This window comes from Paroedura picta, chromosome 7 (assembly GCF_049243985.1).
Source record: "Paroedura picta isolate Pp20150507F chromosome 7, Ppicta_v3.0, whole genome shotgun sequence".
In the NCBI taxonomy this organism is placed as follows: Eukaryota; Metazoa; Chordata; class Lepidosauria; order Squamata; family Gekkonidae; genus Paroedura; species Paroedura picta.
The window spans coordinates 16,857,077-16,878,189 of record NC_135375.1 but is presented as its reverse complement, the minus strand read 5'-3'; the positions used below and the strand labels follow the sequence as shown (position 1 = coordinate 16,878,189).

Sequence of the window (21,113 nt, the reverse complement as noted above, 5' to 3'; positions counted from 1 at the left end):
TTATTGTTATGGAGATGATAGGTAGAGATTAAGCATGCGACACAACAGAGAGAACTGAACTGCTGAATACCTACATTCACACAGAAAATATTTACACCTGTGACTTCTACAATATGGAACTGGTGAATCATTCCGTTGCAGCCTAGCTTAACAAATTCTGGGCCTTTGAAACCATTGCAGAAAAATATGCCCTGTCCTGAATATCTTAGCCTAGCCCAATCTCATCAGATCTTGGATTGGGATGGGCAAGGACTGGCTCATGACCCAAAACTTGGCATAACCTTGGCTGGTCCAGAGCTCCAGAACCAATGTTCAAAGAAGGTGACTTGCCAAAATATTTACCAGACTTTTGTTTGGTTCAGTTCAGCTGTTTGGAGCCATTTAAACCTAACAGCTAAGAAAGTGGGTACGCCCATCAGTTGTTAGGTTTAAATGGCTGCGAGTCATTAAACCTACTGGCTCTGCCCCCTATCCCCCTGTTCCAAAGCAGACAGAAGTGGAACGGACAGATTAAATGGCTGTCATTGGTTGGACTTCACAGCACTTTCTACCACCAGAGCAATACCCTTGAGAGCCCTGGTGAAGAGCAGTTGAAACACACATGCTTACCCGCAGAGATGTCGTCATCCACCAGATCGTGCTCTTCTTCTTGCATTTTGATTTCTGTTCCTGCCTGTTCTGGGCTAGCGGTGACAGTCTGAATGGCTTCTGTGGTCACTCCAGCTGAAACAATCCACAGAAAACTTGAGTCCTTTGTGGTATTCCACAACTTATAGATTCATTTTTTATTTATAATCATACAATCCTAGAGTGGGAAGGAGCCATCTAGGCCGACCCCCTGCTCAATGCAAGATCAGCCTAAAGCATCCAGGATAAGCATCTGTCCAGCTGCTGCTTAGAATCATAGAATCCTAGAGCTGGAAGGGGCTACCCAGGCCATCTAGTCCCACCCCCTACTCAATGCAGGATCAGACTAAAGCATCCAGGACAAGGATCTGTCCAGCCGATGCTCAAAGACAGCCAGTGAGAGGGAGCTCACCACTACCTTAGGCAGTCGATTCCACTGCTCCCCTTTCAAAGAGCTAACCGGGTTTTATTAGGTTCTCTGAAGAATGGAAAATAGTTTGTGTTGTTCGAGTCCCACCTTTGTGGCTCCTGTGTCAAGACATTTTATTTCATCAAGATCTGGCCAATGGCCAACTGAAAGACACATCCCTCTGAAGTGTGCAGTGCCCTGTCATATGGGTGAATTCTTACTGCTATTGGTTCAGGTGGCTAGCTATGTTAGTCTGAAGAAACAGAACAAAGTTTGAGACTCCAATGGCACCTTTAAGACCAACAATGTTTTGATCTGGGTATACGCTTTTGTGCGGACGCACTTCTTCAGATACTGCAATTGGGTTAGATGCTTTTACAAGAACAACTACACAGCCCAGACGATTTCCCTTAGGAACTCCAGAATGACCCCAACAGAGAAAGGTCACAGTTTTTATAAGAATTCCAGTATTATGCCTGTGCTGGGATCTTATATTTGCTTAGAAGAAGAGTTGGTTTTTAAACCCTGCTGTTCCCTCCCTGAAGGAATCTCAAAGTGGCTTACAATCGCCTTCCCCTTCCTTTCCCCACCCAGTGAGGTAGGTGAGGCTGAAAGAGCTCTGACAGAATTACTCTACGAGAACAGCATTATCAGGACTGTGACTAGCCCAAGGTCGCCCAGCTGGCTACCTGTAGAGGAGCGGGAAATCAAACCCAGCTTGCCAGATTAGAAGCTGCCGCTCTTAACCACAACACCACCCTGGCTTACATGTTTACATGAAATTCTTTGATCCACCAAGACACCCATTCTACAGATGGAAGAAAATACTCAGAACTTAATGCCAGCAGACGTTATTGTTTGCATGGAAGAGAAAATGTGGGGGTAATGGGCAGGGGGAAAGATGCAACTTGCTGCAGCTTCCTGGGTTTGCAGATGTTATGGGTGGGAATGCACAGTCTGAGATTTCAACCAAAGGTTTCAAAAATATATTACAAACCAGAGCTCCCCAGAGTTTATAAAAAGCAAATTAGAAAGCAGGTAGTAGAAGAAATAAACCAGAAGTTGTACACAGTGCTCTACTGTTCTTGAGCTTTGAAAAGGAAACTTTGAATCTCTTAAAGTCCTATCGAGCTTTTTGTAATTCCTTATAAGACTTCGTAAAATGGGAACATTAATAACACATTTACTTGACAGGACTAATTGAGTAAACAGAGCTAGTCTGCATATCAAATGTCACAGTCATCACATTTTAAATATGATGTCTATGGGTGACATCATAGAATCATAGAATAACAGAGTTGGAAGGTACCTCCTGGGTCATCTAGTCCAACCCCCTGCACTATGCAGGACACTCAAATCACTATCGCTCATCCACTATAACCTGCCACTCCTTTGCCTTCACAGAATCAGCCTCTCCGTCAGATGGCTATCCAGCCTCTGTTTAAAGATTTCCAAAGATGGAGAACCCACCACCTCCCAAGGAAGCCTGTTCCACTGAGGAACTGCTCTAGCTGTCAGGAACTTCTTCTGGATGTTGAGACGGAATTTCTTTTGCATTAATTTCATCCCACTGGTTCTGGTCCATCCCTCCAGGGCAAGAGAGAACAACTCTGCTCCATCCTCTACATGGCAGCCTTTTAAATACTTGAAGACGGTTATCAGATCCCCTCTCAGTCATCTCCTCTCCAGGCTAAATCACACTAGGCCAGTCTTTCTCAACTTTGTTATCATTGGGAACCCCCTGAAACATTCTTTGGGCTTCCAGAACCTCCAGAAGTGGTGTGATTGTGCGGAATATGGTTGGGGAACATAGCTGAATACACCTTTACCTGAGGCCCCTCCCCTTTCCACCCCCTCCAGGCCCATCATTGGCTATTTTTTGGGGGGGGGGATGGGTCAACATGACCACAAATGGTTTTATCACCTGGTAACTGTTTCACAACTGTTAAAAATATATATATAATTAATTAACCTCCACCCATTTGGGAAACCCTGGTTGAGAAAGCCTATACTAGGCAAAGAACTAGGGAAAAGATGGCCAGAAGCCATCACACGGGTATAGGAACACACGATAAAACACAGTCTCCATTGGGCCACCGTGGGTGTCCATATTTATTTATTTGTATAATTACTCGTCGTCCGCCTTTCTTGCAAGGCTCAAGGTGGTTTACGCAGCGTGAATCAGCACAAGTGACAACCAATGCATTAGGATTTTTGAAAGCTGGAACTGGGGAAAGAACGGAAGCTTAGGATAAGAATTCACACGACGCCTTAAGGCAGGGGTAGTCAAACTGCGGCCCTCCAGATGTCCATGGACTACAATTCCCAGAAGCCCCTGCCAGCATTCGCTGGGAATTGTAGTCCATGACATCTGGAGGGCCGCAGTTTGGGAATTGTAGTCTATGGACATCTGGAGGGCCGCAGTTTGACTACCCTTGCCTTAAGCGGTACAGAAATTACGTAAATTGGATTCCATTTACAATAAGCTAAACGCAACAGTACAGGCCGCTGTACTTAATTGTTTATCTGAGCAAGTTTGTAAGACCATTATTTGCAACGCGACCCCATTGCCCGCCTGGGAAAGCGCTCTTTGAAGACTTCCATTTGAGATAAAGTTAGTGGAACGCTGCATGGCCTAATTTAGCAAATGGTAAAGGGCCACAAGTGCCACTTTGAATACACTGGCAGCATACACAGAAAGCATTGTTCAGACTGGCTTTTATTTAACATGCTAAAATTGGAGCGTATTATTTTAAGAGCAAATAATCTGAGAGGCTTCGGCCTGTATGTCCACGAGGGGGGGGGGGGAATCGTAAATAATAGCAGCAAAAAATAAAAGAAAAAGAACAGCAGCAGCAGCCCAAAGACAAAAAGGAGAGAGAACGTGAAAAACAGAAATAAATCAGACGGAGACAGACTGTGAAATACGGCTCCTTTTTCGAAATAAAGTCAATGCACAAGAGCATGCATTACGAGGCCTGGCCCTCCCTTCTTCTCCAGCGCTAACTGGAGATAACTTGGTAAGAGTCACACCAGCACACAAGATTATTTTATATACAGCCGGTTAGGCCCGTCTATACAAATGAGGGAATAAAATTGTTAAGTCCCAAATGCGGCAAGTGCAGCAAAGGCAATGTGGTCGCTCAAGTACGATGTAGGACAGTGGTCCCCAACCTTTCTATCACTGGGGACCGGTCAACGCTTGACAATTTTACTAAGGCCCGGGGGGACAGGTAGTCTTTTGCCAAGGGATGTCGCCGCCGCCTGAGCCCCTGCTCCACTTGCTTTCCCACCGGTGCCCCTGACTGCAGCAGCTGCGTAGTGCCATGCCGAGGGGGAGCCCCAGCCATGGCAGCCACCGGAGAGCACCAAAGGTGAGTCGGCAGCAGAGTGGCAGGGCAGCCCCCGAGGTAGCACCCGGGGAGGAGGACGAGGAGGAGCCGCGGCCCGGTACCGACTGATCCACAGACCAGTCCTGGTCCCCGGACCGGGGGTTGAGGACCACTGATGTAGGAGACATCTAAATTCACTGTGCTCTAAAATTTGGCTCCGTAATTTTCTCCTTCTGCTTCTTCTTGTACATAAAAGGAAGTCCAAGCATCCTTGTGACAAAGGGAACTCTGACTCTCAACAGCTTACACCGGCTGTTTCAACAGCTTTTTCAACCTTCTGACCATGGAGGAGCCCCTGAAATATTTTCCAGGCTTCGAGAAACCCTGGAAGTCATATCATGCCTCCATCTAGGATGGAGCAAAGCGGCATCTATGGTAGAAGCCTGTCGGAATAGCAAAGCACTTTAAAACGTGTGGGAAAGACTGAGGCATGCCTGTCCCTGACCCATTTCTAGAGGCAGACTTCCGGAGAAGCTGTTGGCTCAAAGGGAAGTCGGCTGTTTGGGTTGGCAGTGGTGACTGGTGTGAGCCCTATTGAGGAGATTAGAATAAAAAAGGGGTGGGGGAACCTCAACTAAACCCGGGAGCAAAATAATCAAGATAACCCCCAGTGTGGTCATGCAGGAGGAAGGTCGCGGCCCACGTCAGCCCTCCAAACGGCACGTCCAGTCAAAGGTTGGTGTCAGGGAAGTCAAACGTCAAGCTAAAATCAATAGCCAAGGGTTTTGTTCATGAGGTCGGGAAGCAAGAAATTGGAATGTGGAGGCGAGGAGCAAAACTGGACACGAGCAGCCATTATTCGGCATGCTGTGGAACGGCGAAAGTGGTACTCAAAGGCAGGATCGATGCAGCTAGCAAGCAGGGGAAAGATGGGCTGTGGAAAATAGCCCTGTTGATCAGACGAGGCCTGAGACGAACCCCAAAAAGTGATTTATAGGAGCCAATCAAGATTCCAGTCCATGATGAGGCCATCATGAGTCTCAGCAGGAGATTAAATTTGAAAAACACACACACACACCCTAACAACTCTGCAGGCATCATCGCACAACTCTAAGCTGTTTTGTACGGGAAAGAACTGCAGATACATCACTGCAGACTGTAGGCCGATCACCCCACATATGGAGCCAAGTCGGAATTCTCCCATTTTTGTTCTAATAACCTTCTTTGTATCAATCTCTTTGAGCCACGGGGCTTAATTTTTCTCCACTCATTTTCAGGGCTTACATTTACGAGCCGAGCTTAATCCTCCAAACGGCTAAGAAAAACACAGGTCCTCTCCGCGTTGCATATTCTGTGTGCTCTTCTCCATTCTGGCCATTCATCCCCAAGCAAATATCTTAGAGGCGCCTGAGCGGACAGTCAAACGGTCCACCGAAAACATTCAGAGAGATTCTATTTTTTCCAAGGCAGGGCCACGAATGCGCCCCCCTGTTTGACAGAGAGCTTCATAACGATGCACAATCATAGGCTGAAATCCCCCAAAACCATTACGCATCCTTAAAGTCGATAACGCCTGTGCGCACGATTGCAGCACGTGAGATGTCAAGCCTTATAATTTGAACAGAAAACAGATATTGATACGCGAGGACAGAACGCGACTCGTTATGAAGAATTTATTGTATTTTCTTTCGCGGGGAGGGGGGGGCAACGCGGATTTGCGGGATCGCTTGAAAGGCGCGGGTGATTAAGACGGCTCATTTGGGTTTCGTGCCGGTGCGCCCCTCAGAAGAGGATGCCGGCTGCTCGTTCGTTCGTTTGCCAAGCTCATTACGATGGCGGAAGCAATCCTGCGCCGACGCCATTTGAATAGGAAGGGATTTAACCGTTCCGGAGGGCGTACGACTTTGCCTATAGTTTATTCCCAGACAGAAGGCTCAAAATTTATTGGAAACAGATCTCTGCAGAGAGTGACCAGCCCCTGCCCCACATTCCCTGCAATCCTTATGACAGACAGACTGCCTGCCTCACATTAATTCACTTCACACTATTTCTATCGATCCACAGTCGGTTCCCTAGTCTCTTTGCACACATTGCCTGTCTGGCTGCCTACATCCACATCAGCACATATACACAAAGGCCACAGAAAGATAACCTTTAGCTTTCCATTAAAGACACAGTGGCCATTTTTTTTTCTATCTGCAGCAAGCATCAGAACATATAAAAATATACCAGAATTTCTATTGCCTGCAGGACAAAAAAAAAAAAAAAAAGGGGGGGGGGTAATCAAGGGACTCCCAAAGATTTCAAGAGCATCTGCAGCTATAGTCTGGAAAACAATCATTTTCACTATTTTTTTTTTAAAGATGTTTGTTTGGCCAAAGTCGACATGTTAGGCGGTGATGGGGCTAGGGAGGGGGGTTAGAGAGGGGGAGGGGGAGAGAGAGAGAGAGAGAAAGGGAGAGGAACCTGGAGCAAGAGACACATATGGCCAAGAAATCCTTTCAAAATGGTATTTCAGCTCAACGCGGCACTATTACATGCTTCCGATTTATTAGTCCTGTTTCGCTCTAAACCAAGGAGCACGTATAGACGCAGTCTAAAATTTTGCCAAATCCAAACGGCGTAACTGGTGATGCTGAATACGTTTTTTTTTTTAATAGTACCTGGAAGAACAGCACATACGAGGAATAAAAATATAGGTAGGGGGGCATGTATTAAATTGCCCATTGTAATATGCAGATTGACGTGATAATTTAGAAGGCAGACAAAAAAAAACAATTAATGCAGGCAACAAGTTCAATGCGCTAGCTTGGGTTTTCAAAGATGTAAACAAAGGTGTAAACAAATCCATCTTTGGATTTAGAATGGAAGTTCCAAATTCCTTACCACGGTACTGAGCTAATGTTTTCAGATAACAATCATCAACACAGGTTCAGAAAATAATGCAAAACACCCTACTTCAGAGGAGCCCCAATCTGGACAGCTGAAGGGGCTTGAGATGCAAATCCTCAGGTAAGCTTCTAAACCAGGATTCCTTCTCCCTGGTGCAGGTAGTAACCACCCTTGCCTGTTCTAAAGCACTAGCGGGAGAAGAAATACTGTACATGTAGTAGTAGTAGAAGAAGTAGAAGAGTTGGTTCTTATATGCCGCTTCTCTCTACCCGAAGGAGTCTCAAAGCAGCTTACAGTCGCCTTCCCTTTCCTCTCCCCACAACAGGCACCCTGTGAGGGAGGTGAGGCTGAGAGAGCCCTGAGATTACTGAAGAAGAAGAAGAGCTGGTTCGTATATGCTGCTTTTCTCTACCCAAAAGAGGTTCAAAGCGGCTTACATTCGCCTTCCCTTCCCTCTCCCCACAACAGACACCCTGTGAGGGAGGTGAGGCTGAGAGAGCCCTGATATTCCTGCTCGGTCAGAACAGCCTTAACAGTGTCGTGGTGAGCCCAAGGTCACCCAGCTGGCTGCATGTGAGGAAGGAGCGGGGAATCAAACCCGGCTCTCCAGGTTAGAAGTCCATACTCCTAACCACTGCACCAAGCTGGTAGATGAAGTGGCCTCTTTATGGAAAGCAGAGCATGGTGGCACTAGTAAAGGTCACAAATGATCCTGTCGCAAAAGACGGTAGCTCCCGAGTGTTCGTGAGGTGGAGGAAGGAGAGTGGCGCTACACAAAGGGCAGCCAAAGAGTAGCAAGCAATTTGGATCTCAGCTTACCCCACGATGCACAGCCCGACCAGAAATCTATATTGCTAACAAGTCAGAAAGCTTTCTTTAACACGATATTCTCTTTTGGACAAAGAAAGGCAACTAAGACCTACAGAAGAGATCTTTTGTCTGTCAAACAAAGGCATAAGTTCTACGCCATGCGGATGGTACAAAAAAAAGAAACCCAAACAAACAAACAAAACAGAAACAAACAAACAAAAAATAGAAAAGAATGAAAAATCTAACTAAATGGCAGCCTCAGTCTTTAGACATACGATTTGCTTGTGAGGACTGAATACTTTTATGAAGAGGCTGTTCAATGACACAGGTGGCGAAAGATCTGCATTATTGTTAAGCACAAGAAACTGTATGGCCCGAAAAGAATCCATTTTTAAAACATGTCCATCATCTTGGGGTTTATTTAACCACCTTTCTTCTTTTTATTTAACAGTCCTGGTGTTCAAGCACATCACATATGCCTTTCTTATTTTAATTTTTTTGCAGTTCAAAAATATAGGTTTTTTTTTAAAGGGGCGAGGGGTTCATAAAAATAAAAACATATGGTGCTATTCAATAATTTTAGAGTTGGGAGCTGTGCTGAACAGAAGGCGACTATACAATCTATGCCCATGACAGGCCGGGCATCAGGACTCTACAGCTGGTCGGACAGTGAGTTAAAAGATACCAGGTATGAAAACCGAAAGGAGGAGGGAATTAAGTATTAACAGTGTTGAGAACTGCTTGGTAAGTGAAGAATAAAGGAATAAATTTGTTAACTGGTAAACAAAATCATTAACAATGCTTCAAGATGGGCCATCAATAAGAGCATTGAACTACCATTAAAAAAACTCAGCAGATTAAATAGTATCATCAGAATAAAATTCTAACCGCTAGCTTTAGACTACATGGATTCTAAGCAGTATCAATGAAAACAGCAGCATTAAAATACCAAAACGCCCTTTTTTTGGGAGGGGGGTTTGTTGAAATCAAGAAACAATTCTTTTACGCACCAACTAAGTGTGTGCCAATTAACTCCATGAACACCCTGAAGAACAGGTAGCAAAACCTTCCAGCAGCAATAAGCTGTCCACAGTTGAAGAGGGATGTAGACAAACTGGAGGGTGTCCAGAGGAGGGCAACAAAGATGGTGGGGGGTCTGGAGACCAAGGTGTATGAGGAAAGGTTGGGGGAGCTTGGTCTGTTTAGCCTGGACAGGAGACGACTGAGAGGGGATCATTTTTAAGTTATTAAAAGGCTGCCATATAGAGGATGGAGCAGAGCGGTTCTCTCTTGCCCTGGAGGGACGGACCAGAACCGATGGGATGAAATTAATGCAAAAGAAATTCCGTCAAAACATCCAGAAGAAGTTCCTGACAGAGTGGTTTCTCAGTGGAACAGGCTTCCTTGGGAGGTGGTGGGTTCTCCATCTTTGGATATTTTGAAACAGAGGCTGGATAGCCATCTGACGGAGAGGCTGATTCTGTGAAGGCTCGAGGGGGTGGCAGGTTACAGTGGATGAGTGATACGGTTGTGAGTGTCCTGCACAGTGAAGGGGGTTGGACTAGATGACCCAGGAGGTCCCTTCCAACTCTGTGATTCTATGATTCTACGTGTAGGCACACACTGCTACGCCAGCTTACAAGAACAAGTATAGCGGCAGCACAAGTCTGAAACTGTCCATTCTCCCTTGGTAGATATATGAAATCCAAAGCAATGCAGCTCATGTCAGACACTAAGGTGAAGGCAAGAGGCTGTACATATGCTCAGTACATTCCTTCCTATAGATGCCGGGACAAAAGTGAACTTTCTCAAAAGGAAAAGCGAACAGTGTTTGGGGCATTCGTCTAATGATGAAACCTCTCCCCTTTCAAAGCGATGCTGGGGGAAGAACTCTGTGGAGAAATAAACCAAAGGCCACTGGGACAGGATTAGGAAAAAGGCCTAAAGCAGCTGGATGCTCAAAGGAGCAAGAACCTATGAATAAATATACCTGAAAGCCATGCACAAGACATCTAACCAGTCTGCACACCTGGAGGCACAAAAACTGCAAACGCTGAACTTATCTCAGGAGACTGCAGAATTTGTTTTATAAAGGTGATAAGCATTACATAATTCTGCAACTGAAGGCGGCGGCTTTGACCCTCAAAAGCTTCCACGCTGAAGATCGCGTTGGTTTCTGAGGAGCATTTGGTCTCAAATCTAGCTGCTCTCCTGCAGACCAATACAGCTACCTTTCTCCCCCTACGTGATTCTGGATTACAAATCAAGGCAGCATTCGCTCCTCCCCCCTCCCTGCCTTAAAAGCTTGACAAAAATGGAAAGAATAAAAGCTGCACCCCTAACCCCCCCCCCACTCTCCACGTTTCCCATCTACTGTGCTTATTACCAAGGACGCTGAGCAGAGAGATGGAGTGCACATTTCCATGAGAGCTCATCTGGTCCTGCTGTTCATCTTTCCCCTAAAGTTATAATCCTCTCGCTATGACACCGCAGCAGGCTATTCAAGAAGTTAAGAGGAGAGTATAAAATTATAGGCAATCAGAATTGCCTTCCAGAGGCAATGACCAAAAAGTTCTCAGTAGATTTGAAAAGCCTCTTTTTTTGGGGGGGGGGAGGGGGGAATCCAGCAATTCCTCATTTGATTACAAATAGTTTTATACCGCTTTACTGGCCCGTTTTTAATAGCAACGTGTTCAACTGTCCGGCCGGTCAGTTCGTTCATTTCTTTGCTTTTGCGAGAAGATAGGAAGTAGCTAGGAATAGGTTGGCTCCATCGCAAAACTATACTACACAAACCACACTTAAAAATAAGACAGAAGGGAACTGGAGTTATAGGAGGCACAAATATGGGCCAGAGCTCAGAGGTGACCTCCTTTATTCCACTGAAAAACTGGTTCTAATAACAAACATTTAGATTTCCTCCCCTGACACAACAAAGTTAGGACTGCTTTAGGATGCTTAGGGCTGATCCTGCGTTGAGCAGGGGGTTGAACTAGATGGCCTGTATGGCCCCTTCCAACTCTATGATTCTATGATTCTATGACTGCATGTGGCATGCTTTAAGAATGTCCATACCAAAGATATCCCAAGCATTTCTACTGACTTCCAGCACTGGCCTCTTTCTTGGTGAATGTCTATAATTTCCTGGGATTCCGTTCACCAAGAACTATCTTGGACCTAACTTGCTTCCCCCTAACTTCCAGATGATTTGCCCCACATTTGTCTCTGAGTGACAGGAAAGTGATTGATGGGATCAGGCCGTAAGGGTAACGCCCATTCCTCTCCTTGCTCCTTCCCCAAAGTAAGGTACTGAGAAGTAGTGAAAGAACTGGTGATATTAGTAGCTTTTATCATGGTGGAAATCCACTGTAACGTAGCATGTAAAAGAGCTGGCCGTGAACTGCAGAGTCTCTGCTACAACACTCCTGGGAGACACAAGACCACTGCATACCCCTAGGGAAGGCATCATCGCTCAGCCTTGACCGCCATCTTGAATACAAGAATTGCAATGCTGACTCACCAAGCAAGGCTTCTGTTAGGATTATTTCAGTGTCTTGGGCGCTTAAGAGAAGCGTTATATCAGGGGTAGTCAACCTGTGGTCCTCCAGATGTTCATGGTCTACAATTCCTAGCATTTGCTGGCAGCGGGCTCATGGGAATTGTAGTCCATGGACATCTGGAGGACCACAGGTTTACTACCCCTGTGTTATACAACTATTTCATGCCCAGATGGTGGGCAGAGTGTATGCTGAAAGCTTTGCCAAAGACTTTTGAGAGACTGAATCCCTTTTTCTGCTGGTGTTACCCCAAGTTTTGCTCAATGCTTCTCCCTCACCTCCCATAGGAATAATTGGCAGTGTTCCATGCATATGGGGAAAGATAACAGGGCAAACCAAGTGACCTTTTGGGAGGGGGGGGGAGAAACCAACTTCTGTAACCATGGCAATGACAATTCAGGACAATGCTGGATGCAAGTTACGGTTCATTTCCTCTGCAGCACAGAACTCAGAGCCATAAAGAACTGGGCAAGTGCCTGTTAATAATTTTAACCTAACACCTGTATTTATATCACCACCAGCGGCCCAAGTGGTGCCCCAGAGATACGGACCTCAAGCACCCATTCCTATAGATTTGCACACGTACATGCTGACTTGGATTGGGTTGCTGGGTAGACTGGAGACTGAAGGACAGTGGTTGGTAAAGTCAAGGCAAAGTAAGGCATGGGGAACACAGGAGCACCCCAAGAGCCATGAACAGCAGAGCATCTAGAACAGGGGTAGTCAAACTGCGGCCCTCCAGATGTCTATGGACCACAATTCCCAGAAGCCCTTGCCAGCGAATGCTGGCAGGGGCTTCTGGGAATTGTAGTCCATGGACATCTGGAGGGCCGCAGTTTGACTACCCCTGATCTAGAATCTCAGGACCCATTTTGGGTGCCAGCTCAACAACACCGAGCAAACCAGGAGAATTAGGAGGCAGGCTGTTCTGGACATGAGTTCAATCTTTTATGTGCTCTGCAGCGCTGAGTGCTTGGACAGCTCCCCAGGGAAATGGAGCGGTTGAACACACATGAGCACACTGAATCAGGCTGTCTGTCCATCAAGGTCAGGACCGTCAATTCAGAGTGGCAGCAGCTCTCCGAAGTCTCAGGCAGAGAAAGGTCTTTCACATCACCTACTGCCTGGTCTTGTTCTTCTGGGGAACCAATATGGCAATAAAATATCCAAAATGGACTTATATAGAGTCTTCTATCTTCAGTAATTCTTTACTCTTTATAATTTTACACAAGTCCCAACGCGTTTCGCCTTATAGCTTTTTCAAGGGACGTCTGGAGTGCCATAAGCTATGTTTAGCTTTTGTTAGTATGACCTTATACTCTGTCAAGAGAGTCTTTCATAAAGTTGAAGTTGGTCCTAAAACATGAAAACCATTGTCCCTTGAAAAAGCTATAAGGCGAAACATGTCGGGACTTGTGTGAAATTATAAGGAATTACTGAAGAGAGAAGACTCGATATAAGTTCATTTTGGATATTTTATTGCCATATTGGTTCTCCAGTGCATCTAGATTTCTCTGTATTGTATTCTTCACTGGGACCCACCCCTCCCAGTTCATTATTTTTGGTCTGGTTCTTCGGCAGAGTCCTCTGGATCTCTTGACTCTCTCAAGAACAGAGTAAGATTGGTGTCTCTCTCCCTATTGACCATCCCCCCCCCCAATCTATCAACAATAGTTTTGTAAAATTAAAAAAAAAACAGTTTTAAATGCCTGCGCTACAGTTCCCCGTTACAATGACTTCACCGGCCGAACAGGCTAATTATAATTTATTACATCACTAAAGAGAGAGATAAAATCATTCACGACTTTCCAGCTATGCTAATAACGCCATGCACAGAGCGATAATAGGCTTTATTAGTGGGTTTTATTGTGCGGTGACCTCCAGCTCAAAAAACGTGGTGGGAACCAAAAGGATTATTAAAAGCGAATATAAAAATGAAGGTCAAGGATGGCGCTTGAAATGGATACGGCATAAATATCAGTGGTAACAGTAAGCTGTTAACCTTCCCATGTACCAACCAACAGGAGCTGTGCTATGTACCATGCTTTACGAGTTTCTATTAAGACCTGCCAGAATCAAAGATCTGCTCTGGGCGATCACTTTGTACTTGTTGCGCTTCCAGTGAACCCAGCCGAAACGATTCAAAATTTGCTTTATTCGCACATGCACAATTGTATAAATGGAACCACACACTCAAAAAAAAAAAAAGTGACCGAGTACTATAGCTCAGTGGTCCCCAACCCCCGGGCCGGGGACCGGTACCAGTCCGTAGATCAGTTGGTACCGGGCTGCGGCTCCTCCTTGTCCTCCTCCCCGGCTGCTGCCTCGGGGGCTGCCCTGCCATTCTGCCACTGGCTCACCTTTGATGCTCTCCAGTGGCCGCCATGACTGGGGCTCCCCCTCAGTGTGGCACTGCGCAGCTGCTGCTCGCAGCGCCCCCAACAGGCGGCGGGAAGTCAGGGGCGCAAGAGGAAAAGCAAGTGGAGCAGGGGCTCAAGCGGCAACAACGTCTCTCGGCAAAAGACTACCCCCCCACCCCCAGGCTTCAGTAAAATTGTCAAGCGTTGACAGGTCGCTGGTGATAAAAAGGTTGGGGATAACTGCTATAGCTCACCTAACATGCAGCAGTGTACCAAAATGATCTGTTTCCAAAAGAAGTAGGCCATGTGTCAAATCACAGCACATTAAACAATATACAATTGCTGAGTTATAATGTTAAAATATTAACATGTTATTTATTTATTTATTTATTTTTATGAGTTCTACTGTTAAAAATATTATGCGTTCTCAATGATGATGTTTCCTTGTATTGTACCATGAATTTTTGCTGTAAACTGTCCTGAGCCACAAAGAAGGGCAGTATATAAATGGAATGAATGAATGAATGAATGAATGAATGAATGAATGAATGAATGAATGAAGACATATTCTTCAACGAACCTATGGCTATACACAACGAACCTATGGCTATACACATGCACACAGCGCCATGTGCGATAGTGGAGGTTCTTTTCACGTTTACATAACTGCTCACTTAGCAAACAAGGCAAGTCGTTTCCCAACTTAAACATTTAGACTTGCCTGCTCGGAAACAGGGACTCAACCAGAGCGGTGTCTAGATGATTTCATCCGTTTTCACTTCTTTCGTCAGCGGCAATGATGAGTCCCCCACAAAGCGGTGTTAATAAATGCAATATATTCAACCTCAATGCATTCCATCATCTTGTTTATCTTTCTTGAAATATAACTGGGGTGAAAAACGCTCACATGGCACAAAGAGCCAAGGCTGTAAGCTCCTACAGCCTTGGCTCTCCGTACCATGGGAGCGATTTTCGCCCCAAATTATATTTCAAGAAAGATAAAACAAGATGACAGAATACGCTGAGGCTAGGGTTAAGCGGTTTGGCCACCTCAGCGCTCACTAAAACCCAAGGTGGCGCATAGCAGGCCAGTGCCGCAGAGAGGAGAGGTGGCACACCAACCTGCAGTTACATACAGACGTGGAGCTCTTAGCATTGGAAAAAGGTGCGTGCTCCTGTGTGGGAAGGCACTAGGGCTGAGGGCTGGGAGCCAAGGGGGCAGCAGCCTGAAAAAGTTTGGGAGCCACTGCTCTAGAGCAGGGGTAGTCAACCTGTGGTCCTCCAGATGTCCATGGACTACAATTCCCATGAGCCCCTGCCAGCATTTGCTGGCAGGGGCTCATGGGAGTTGTAGTCCATGAACATCTGGAGGACCACAGGTTGACTACCTCTGCTCTAGACAGTTCATACACACAGATCTGCAAAAATGACAAACTGTTATTAAACTGCGGAAGAAACGGCAATTACACTATATGAAATCGCAAGGCTTTCTACCGAGGCGTGTAGCTACATCGGTGCATTACACTGATTAAACCTCGCAGCGATATTGTATATATTCAACGCCCAACAAATTATTTTCAAAGCTGCACGCGCTGAACTAATTTAAGAAGCAATCAGCGCCTACAGCCGGGGCTTTTAGAGAATTAGCTTGTATACATAAAGTGTGGGGAAATACGAGGGAGAGGTCACTACCAGACCACAGAACCACTAAAATAAATGTTAAATTACTTAAGGTGTTTGGCGGGTGAAAAACTGCAGAGCAAGGCAGGCATAGGAAGAATACAGCTGTGTCTTATATTCCTTTGGTAACAATTACGGGCAGCCTGCCCAACGTAAGGGTTTTGTGCGGCACTAGTAGGCTGCCCTCGGCAAAAGAGACAGAGCTGACCCTAAAGATGAAGAAGAAGAAGAGTTGGCTCTTATATGCTGCTTTTCTTTTCCTGAATCACAGAATCACAGAAACATATCATAGATTCATAGAATCATAGAACCATAGAGTTGGAAGGGGCCATACAGGCCATCTAGTCCAACCCCCTGTTCAACGCAGGATCAGCCCTAAGCATTCTAAAGCATCCAAGAAAAGTGTGTAAGGAGTCTCAAAACAGCCTGCATTCAAATTCCTCTTCCTCTCCCCACAACAGACACCCTGTGGGGGAGGTGAGGCTGAGAGAGCCCTGATATTACTGAAGAAAAAGAGTTGGTTCTTATATGCCAACGTAAGGGTTTTGTGTGGCATTGGAGGCTGCCCTCAGCAAAAGAGACAGAGCTGACCCTAAAGATGAAGAAGAAGAGTCGGTTCTTATATGCTGTTTTTCTCAACCCAAAGGAGTCTCAAAGCGGCTTACAGTCGCCTTCCCTTTCCTCTCCCCAGAACAGACACCCTGTGAGGTGGGTGAAGCTGAGAGAGCCCTGATATTACTGAAGAAGAAGAGTTGGATTCTTATATGCTGCTTTTCTCTACCCGAAGGAGGCTCAAAGCGTCTTACATTCGCCTTCCCTTTCCTCTCCCCACAACAGACACCCTGTGGGGTGGGTGAGGCTGAGAGAGCCCTGATATCACTGCTCGGTCAGAACACGTTTATCAGTGCCATGGCGAGCCCAAGGTCACCCAGCTGGCAGCATGTGGGGGAGTGCAGAATCGAACCCGGCATGCCAGATTAGGGGTTTTTCCATTCATGGAGCCACCATGTGAAACCTCACCCTAAATGTTGTGCAGGGAAATGGGAATCTTAATCCAAAGACATTCTGAAGTTTCAGTTTTGCGCAAGGAGGCAGCGCCAGGAGAAGACCTCACCTTCTTTGCCCTGTCGCTGGCCGTCCACTGTAACTGGTTGGCCACTGGATGAGGAAGGATGTTGAGTTAGGTAGACCAGGGGTAATCAACCTGTGGTCTTCTAGATGTTCATGGACTACAATTCCCATGAGCACCTGCTAGCAAACGCTGGCAGGGTTCATGGGAACTGTAGTCCATGGACATCTGGAGGACCACAGGTTGACTACCCCTGAGGTAGATGACTACTCTGGCCCAGTAGGTTTCTTTATGTTTTTATGACTTTATTTTTATAGCTTTATAATAAGGAAATTGATTTTTTTTCCCCCAGGGATGATGACGTTGTACATGAACCACCTTAAAACTGCACAAGTTTTCATAGAATGTCATTGTATTCACTTTGGCCAACACAATAGCTATCGTTTTCTGCTTGTGATTCTTTGGATCAAACACATCGATTGGTTTGTTTTAAGGCTGTGATTTTACTACCGTGCACTGAATGTCATCGGTTACTGCGCACTTAAGAAAGCCCGAGGTGTTGAAATAGTTTTCGAACACTGTTTACTGTATATCAGTGTTTGTTAACCAAGGACCCACCTCATGCATCTCTTGATGCACATGGATTTTAGCCCACAAAATTCATGCTTCAATGAATCTATCTGCTTCTAAAGTGTTAAAAGACACCTTTTAATCTGTAATGCCAGATACATGCAATAGCTGCATTCCAAGGGAATTATTTTTAAAACTCGTTCCAGAGGATAACATGCTGATCTGAATCATGGAATCATAGAGCTGGAAGGGGCCATGCACGCCATGTAGTCCAACCCCCTGCTCAACGCAGTATCAGCCTAAAGCGTTTGCTGGCAGGGACTCATGGGAATTGTAGTCCATGAACACCGGGAGGACCACAGGTTGACTACCCCTGGCCTAAAGCATCCAAGAGAAGGATCTGTCCGGCTGCTGCTTAGAATCATAGAATTGGAAGGGGCCAGACAGGCCATCTAGTCCAACCCCCGGCTCAATACAGGATCAGCCTAAAGCATCCAAGAGAAGGATCTGTCCAGATGCTGCTTAGAATCACAGAATCCTAGAGTTGGAAGGGGCCATGCAGGCCATCTAGTCCAACCCCCTGCTCAATGCAGGATCAGCCTTAAGCATCCAGGATAAGTATCTCTCCAGCTTGATGCTTGAAGACTGCCAGTGAGGGGGAGATCACCATCTCCTTAGGCAGCCCATTCTACTGCTGAACTACTTGGACTGTGAATCTCCCCCCCCCCCACAATATCTAGCTGATACTGTTCCACCAATAGTTTCAACCCATTACTTTGAGTCCTATCCTCTGCTGCCAACAAGAACCAATCCCTGTTTATATATTTTTTATCTTTTGTATTCTGATCTAAGACCATATATAATAAACTAAATAAACTTAAGAATCACTCCCTGCCCTCCTCCAAGGGATAGCCATTCAAAGATGTAAAGAGAGCAATCATTTTCCCTCTCACTGCAAGTACAAGAGCTAGACTTGACTCCAGTAAAAAAGGTAAAGGTATCCCCTGTGCAAGCACCGGGTCATGTCTGACCCTTGGGGTGACGCCCTCTAGCGTTTTCATGGCAGACTCAATACGGGGTGGTTTGCCAGTGCCTTCCCCAGTCATTACCATTTACCCCCCAGTAAGCTGGGTACTCATTTTACCAACCTCGGAAGGATGGAAGGCTGAGTCAACCTTGAGCCAGCTGCTGGGATTGAACTCCCAGCCTCATGGGCAGAGCTTCAGACTGCATGTCTGCTGCCTTACCACTCTGCACCACAAGAGGCTCTTCTTGACTCCCAGTAGTACATTACAAGCCAACAAGGCAGAGAGCTGCCTTTTACTGAATTGGCCCCTGGCACACAGAAGGCCCCCAGGGTCAATCCTCAGCAGGTCCAGTTCAAAGGCTCAAGTAGGAGGAGAGGTGGAAGAATTCTAGATTCACCCTGGACAGCCAATGGCAGCCTGAGCAGGCAATACCCACTTTGATGGACCAATGCCGATACAGGAGAAGACAGCTGCATGTCTTAAAAAGAAACAACACATGCACTTATTCCAATAACAGGTGCTGAGGTTTATACAGGGAAAGGAGGCTGCTCCAAAACAGGTATGAAAAAGGTGGGTTTTAAGGAGGAAGGGGGGGGGAGAGAGAGAGCTAGGGACATAAGACTCACATTTTAAGAGGCATAAAGGCAGGAATGGAGAAAGTCGTTTGAAGAACAAAAGATCTTCAGATGGCTGAGGGTGGTAAAGCTGGAGGAACAAAGGTCATGGGGTATAGCAGGTGTTGACAGATACCGACCAAGAACAGCAGGTAGTAATATTCTTCAAACCCAGGCAACGGAGAGATTTGAAAGAAAAATGAAACTGCAGTTACACTTACTTAACTGTGTCTCATAGTGCCTAAATTGAACATATCTTATTATAAATGTCTCTCTCTCTGTTGATTGGTTTGTGGGCAGACGTGAACAATGACTCACGAAAGCTCATGGCCTGCCACAAAGTTTGTTCGTCTTTAAGGTGCTCCTGAACTCTTGCACTTTCCTCTGCTATGAACCTCTGGAGAAGAGGAGGTTGAGAGGGGACAGGATTGCTGTCTTTAAGTATTTGAAAGGTTGTCTCCTAGAGGAGGGCAGGGAAAGGTTTAAACTACACGCAGAATGATATAGGCTAAATATCAGGAGAAAAATTTCACAAGTAGTTCAGCAGTGGAATGGGCTGCCTCAGGAGGTAGTGTGCTCCCCCTGTCAGTCTTCAAGCAGCGGCTGGAGAAATACTTCTCCTGGATGATTGTGGCTGATCCTGCCTTGAACAGGGGATGGGACTAGATGGCCTCTTCCCACTCTAGGATTCTGTGAGTCTAGTTCAGCACTGGAATGGGCTGCCTAAGGAGGTGGGGAGCTCCCCCTCACTGGCAGTCTTCAAGCAGTGGCTGGACAGATCCTTCTTATGGATGCTTTAGGCTGATCCTGTATTGAGCAGGGGGATGGACTAGATGACCTCCATGGTACTTCCAAATCTAGGATTTAAGGATTCTAAACACAGCTGCCCAACATGATCTATTTTTATGAAAAGTGTTACCATGCACCAAAGTTGAACATTTTACATTTATGGAAAATACCATGTTCATTAAAAAAATCAATTAAAAAAATAGCTGAGATTTGGTGTGGGGGACTGGTTAGTCTCAGGCTAGAATCTGGGAGACCTGCATTCAAGTTCCCTCTCTGACACAGAAATTTGTTGGGTGAGACACACAGACTCCACCACACAGGCTGTTGCCATGAGAATCATATGGAGAAGATGTGAAAGATGACAGCTGCTTTGGGTCCTCCTTGGGGAGAAAGGTGGAGTATAATTACATGCAGTAAATAAAATGCATATAATTAAATTCAGGAGTGCCTATTTCCCCAATTATGAGTTCATACATTGACCCAAGTTGGACCATAAGGAAGGCTGAGCGTCAAAGAATGGAGGCTTTTGAACTCTGGTGCTGGAGAAGACTCTTGCGAGTCCCTTGGACTGCAAGGCGAACAAACCGGTCAGTCCTGGAGGAGATCAGCCCTGACTGCTCCTTAGAAGGCCAGATCCTGAAGATGAAGCTCAAATACTTTGGCCACCTCATGAGAAGGAAGGACTCCCTGGAGAAGAGCCTAATGCTGGGAGCGATCGAGGGCAAAAGAAGAAGGGGACGACAGAGAATGAGGTGGCTGGATGGAGTCACTGAAGCAATAGGTGCAAACTTAAATGGACTCCGGGGAATGGTAGAGGACAGGAAGGCCTGGAGGATCATTGTCCATGGGGTCGTGATGGGTTGGACACAACTTCACAACTAACAACGTTTCTTTTGTAAGAAATTATCGCTGGTTTTCTTATCGACATAACATCTATCTAACGCAATTCTTAACATTTAATTAACGTCATGTTTGGATAAACTTAAAACCAACAATTTAAGGCTCTATTTATTCAAACTCGCTCTTGGGAATAGCACAATATCATGTGCAGCAACATTGCATACGCTCTTCAGGACTTAACAGGATCATTATATATCTTTCAAAAAAAATCAATTGGCATTTAAGATACAAAGCACTCTTGATGAAAGGAAATTAAATTCCCTTGGGTAAAGCATTTCTCGTGTCATAAAAATGTCTCGTAGAAATAAACAAATTGTAATCCACCAATAAAAGCCAAACAAACTAAGTTACAAAGCTCCTTTTCCAATGATTCTGCAGACAAGCATCATTCGTTTCTGGATAGATATTTCGGACACATTTGACCGCTGAGTTTGAGGGTTCGAGGAAAGGACCCAAAAGGTAGAGATTAGGATGAC

At 45.7% G+C, this 21,113-nt stretch overlaps 1 protein-coding gene across 6 annotated transcripts in view; it reads right to left on the bottom strand.

Moving 5' to 3' along the window:
* The window catches only part of WDR7 (WD repeat domain 7), a 250,905-nt gene that overhangs the window by 157,662 nt on the left and 72,130 nt on the right, over positions 1-21,113 (bottom strand). For all 6 annotated transcript variants that reach the window (XM_077346857.1, XM_077346856.1, XM_077346858.1 and 3 more), the window contains one exon: positions 610-723. In XM_077346857.1, coding sequence (XP_077202972.1) covers positions 610-723 — 114 coding nt within the window. The remainder of the gene's footprint in view (positions 1-609; positions 724-21,113) is intronic.